Source organism: Otolemur garnettii, unplaced genomic scaffold, assembly GCF_000181295.1.
Source record: "Otolemur garnettii isolate 467f Iridium unplaced genomic scaffold, OtoGar3 scaffold00017, whole genome shotgun sequence".
NCBI lineage: Eukaryota > Metazoa > Chordata > Mammalia > Primates > Galagidae > Otolemur > Otolemur garnettii.
The window spans coordinates 7,897,142-7,900,680 of record NW_003852412.1 but is presented as its reverse complement, the minus strand read 5'-3'; the positions used below and the strand labels follow the sequence as shown (position 1 = coordinate 7,900,680).

Below are 3,539 nucleotides of genomic sequence, written 5' to 3'. Positions count from 1 at the left end.
TTTTCAAGACACCTCAAAGAATATCTTAAAAGAAAAAAAATCTGAAGATTAACTACTTTCACTTTTTTGAAGTTCTAAAGCTCGGGTTACATCCACAAAATGGAGCTGCTAATTCCTATCTCAAAATTGAGAAATAAATGAGATAAACTGTGGCAATACATATAAGGCACTTAATATACGCTTGCAAAATAGACAATAGTAAGAGAAAACCCCTCTGTTCACCCACTAAGGAATACTCTATTCTCATCATGTATTTATACCCACTATGAAACCACATAAATCCAAAGGATTCCTGGAGAGAAGTTTTCAAACATGAGAACTTTATACCACCTATGTTACACTATACTGACATTTTAAGTATTTAATCCAATTTCAGCCATGTTGCATACCATGTAGCTTTCTATAAACAACTTTACAGATCAGTTACAAGGAAATAAAAAAACTGTATACTAGGCAAAGAACTTTATTAACCTTTCTTTCAAACTTTATTCCCAGGCTTCTTCAGCTTAATTAGCTGCAAAGAATGAATTATGTATAAGCAAAAACTGAAAAGAGCTGCAATGTCCAAGGGGCTTGGGCTTAAAAATATCAGAGATCTAGATTTTATTAGATCCATAAACAAAAACAATTTTAAAAAGCAGTCATAATATAAAATAGCAGCTCCCAGGAACTTCTTCAAGTTTCATCTTCAGAAGTTGACTCAATTCAGTTTGCCTCATTCTTGGAAGCCTCATCAAAATTCTCCACAAGATCTAGAAAATAAAAGTAGAAATTCTACAAAAAGAGGCCAAATCTACAAATAAATATTGATCTTAAAAGGAGATGAAGGAAAGACAAGGACTTGCCAATGACCTAAAAACACTGTGCCCAAAGCATATGTATACATCGCCATTTCCACCCCATTCCAAGAATTCAACAATGTAATACACTGGTCAACATGGGGGAGTAGAACCAAAGAATACCATGACCATGATACACAATGCTGACATTTTCCTGGGTTCCTAAGGATATGTGCTTGTGCAAAGTAGAAATACAGCAGAACCTCTATAAGCTGACACCCAACTGGTCAACATAAGGACATAGGCCTACTGTATTGATAGGTACATATGGTACATGTCTACTCTATGAAAATTAGGTCAATTTAAGGAGGTAGTCAACTATGGAGGTTCTAGTGTATTTGAGTCTAGTGATTCTCCTACCCAATATTTGTTTTACAACAAAATAAATTATCTAATAATATAGATAAATGAAAGATGCCTCATAATTGCCAAAGGAGTTACTCTGCTACAGATTTTAAAATGGTTATATCCCAAGATATTCAAATGACTTCTCTACACCTCATAAATTCATGAATTTCAAAATAGAAAACCAGGGTCACCAGTGATCTGTAGGTAGTTATATTTAGGCTGCAAAATACTTGTTTATAATTTAAGGTGAGATAGCTACACCTCCTTGGCATCCCAAACAGAAACAAGTCTATAAACATAACTCCCAGTTAAATAACACTGCACTCACATAACTCCCAGTTAAATAACACTGTACTATCTTTCTAAGCAAAGTCCATGTCCCCATTTAACTTATACTCAACCTCTCTCCCCACTTGCCCAGTTTATCCTATAAAGATTCTTTCTTCTGTCTTGCTCAGATTTTTTAGGCTAATGAAGGTTCACAAGTGATGGTTCCTACCTGGAACTTCATCATCATCATCCTCTCCAGTAGCAAGTGGTGCTTTTCCATCCACAGCTAAGAAAGGGAAATATAAATGTCACTCACATACTTGGTTTTCAATAAACACAAAACAAAAAGAACAGATGAGATGCCCAGTACTGTTACAACTTATATTCATGACAGGTGGATAGTACTATTAATAACACGATACTCTGTTGCCTACAAATGGATTAAAATGCTTGGAACAGCCAACACACCAAATTCTACACCCATCCCTTCAATCCCTCCAAGCCCATCGGAGGCTCTGGGATAGTGAGCATAAGAACAGCAGGAGCCCTTAGAGTGCAGGTAAAACCTATACACTAAATTACGGTTTGGACTTATTTCCGGTGACAAATGAAGAGGCCATTTCCTCAACTACTCTTGTTTGTGAGTGGCATAAAGGAGATACTCAACATTTACTGACATGAAAATGAAATGATCAAAAAAATTAAGTGTCTTTGAGTGCTAAGAATCTACTTTATTACACTAGAACACAAAATATACATAAAAACATGTACTAGCCTTATACAGGTTATCAGTGGGATATTTCAGAAACCTACTTCAGCTCTGAAAGCCTAAGACAGTCTAAAACATTGGTTCTCAACCTGCGGGCTGCGACCCACAGGAACTATATTAAAGGGCTGCAGCATTAGGAAGGTTGAGAACCACTGATCTAGAACCTGGTATATACCTTGGCATGACAATAAGAGGGCAGAGTGATTCAACACCCAGAAAAACATGAGTGACTAATAAGCCATATAGTAAGCCTCTGACTTGCTCCCATATTCCCAATCTTTAAAATTTTGGGCAATGGACCTCAGCATAAGATGCCACACCCACAAATGTACACCTATTCGACCACACTGTTTTCTTTTTTTTCTTTTTTTTTTTTTTTGAGACAGAGCCTCAAGCTGTCCCCCTGGGTAGAGTACCGTGGCATTACAGCTCACAGCAACCTCCAACTCCTGGGCTCAAGCGAGTCTCCTGCCTCCGCCTCCCAAGAAGCTGGGACCACAGGCGCCCGCCACAACGCCCGGGTATTTTTTGGTTGCAGCCGTCATTGTTGTTTGGCGGGTCCGGGCTGGGGATTCGAACCCGCCACCTTAGGTGTACGTGGCTGGCGCCCTAGCCGGTTGAGCTATAGGCGCCGAGCCAACCACACTGTTTTCTGTCTTGAACAAAATTTCTATCATGCTGTAATTAAAAACAACAGAATATTGGCAGGTCATTTCTTAAATTATTGGTAGTACTGATTGTACAGATACAACTGAAAAATTTTGGTAGTTTACACTAATATTTTTTAATCAACTCAGCAAAGTCCAAAATTAATGTTTTAATCATTACGTAGCTAATGAAGTAAAAAAAATTCAAGTCTCTGATCCAAAGTAGAAAAACAAAATTCTACTACATGAAGTACAAGGAACAGCGCAAACTAGGTTATAAATAACTTAATTAAAATCAGTCAAAAATGTTATTTTTTAAAAGTATTTCTAGATAGAAAAAAAAAGAAAGAAAAGTTTGTATTTCCAAGTGTAAAGACATTCATATCCACTAGGAGCCCTGTGACTACAGAAATCCACTGCTAAATGAGCACCCCCCAGCAAGCCCACTCCCAGGAAACTCACATTGTTTAGGCAGAGCTTCAGCCAGCCTCCTCAAGCTAGTCAGACTGTCTGCACCGAGCTGGTTTAAGATGCTGGGTAGCATTTCTGTCAGCTGCTTTGTCTCAGCATGGCCTGTAATGGTGAAAGTGTTTGCTGCCAGAGATGCCTGAACTTTAGGGTTGTTAAAGTGGATCACTGTTCCTTGGTTTGTAAACATATTCACCT

At 38.0% G+C, this 3,539-nt stretch overlaps 1 protein-coding gene across 1 annotated transcript in view; it reads right to left on the bottom strand.

Moving 5' to 3' along the window:
- Window positions 1-447: 447 nt before the first annotated feature.
- The window catches only part of BTF3 (basic transcription factor 3), a 7,698-nt gene continuing 4,606 nt past the window's right edge, over window positions 448-3,539 (bottom strand). Inside the window, exons 3-5 of the mRNA XM_012802781.2 lie at window positions 3,336-3,537; window positions 1,687-1,743; window positions 448-752 (exon numbers count right to left, since the gene is read on the bottom strand). Of these exons, the coding sequence (XP_012658235.2) occupies window positions 706-752; window positions 1,687-1,743; window positions 3,336-3,537 (306 nt within the window). The 3' untranslated portion in view covers window positions 448-705. The remainder of the gene's footprint in view (window positions 753-1,686; window positions 1,744-3,335; window positions 3,538-3,539) is intronic.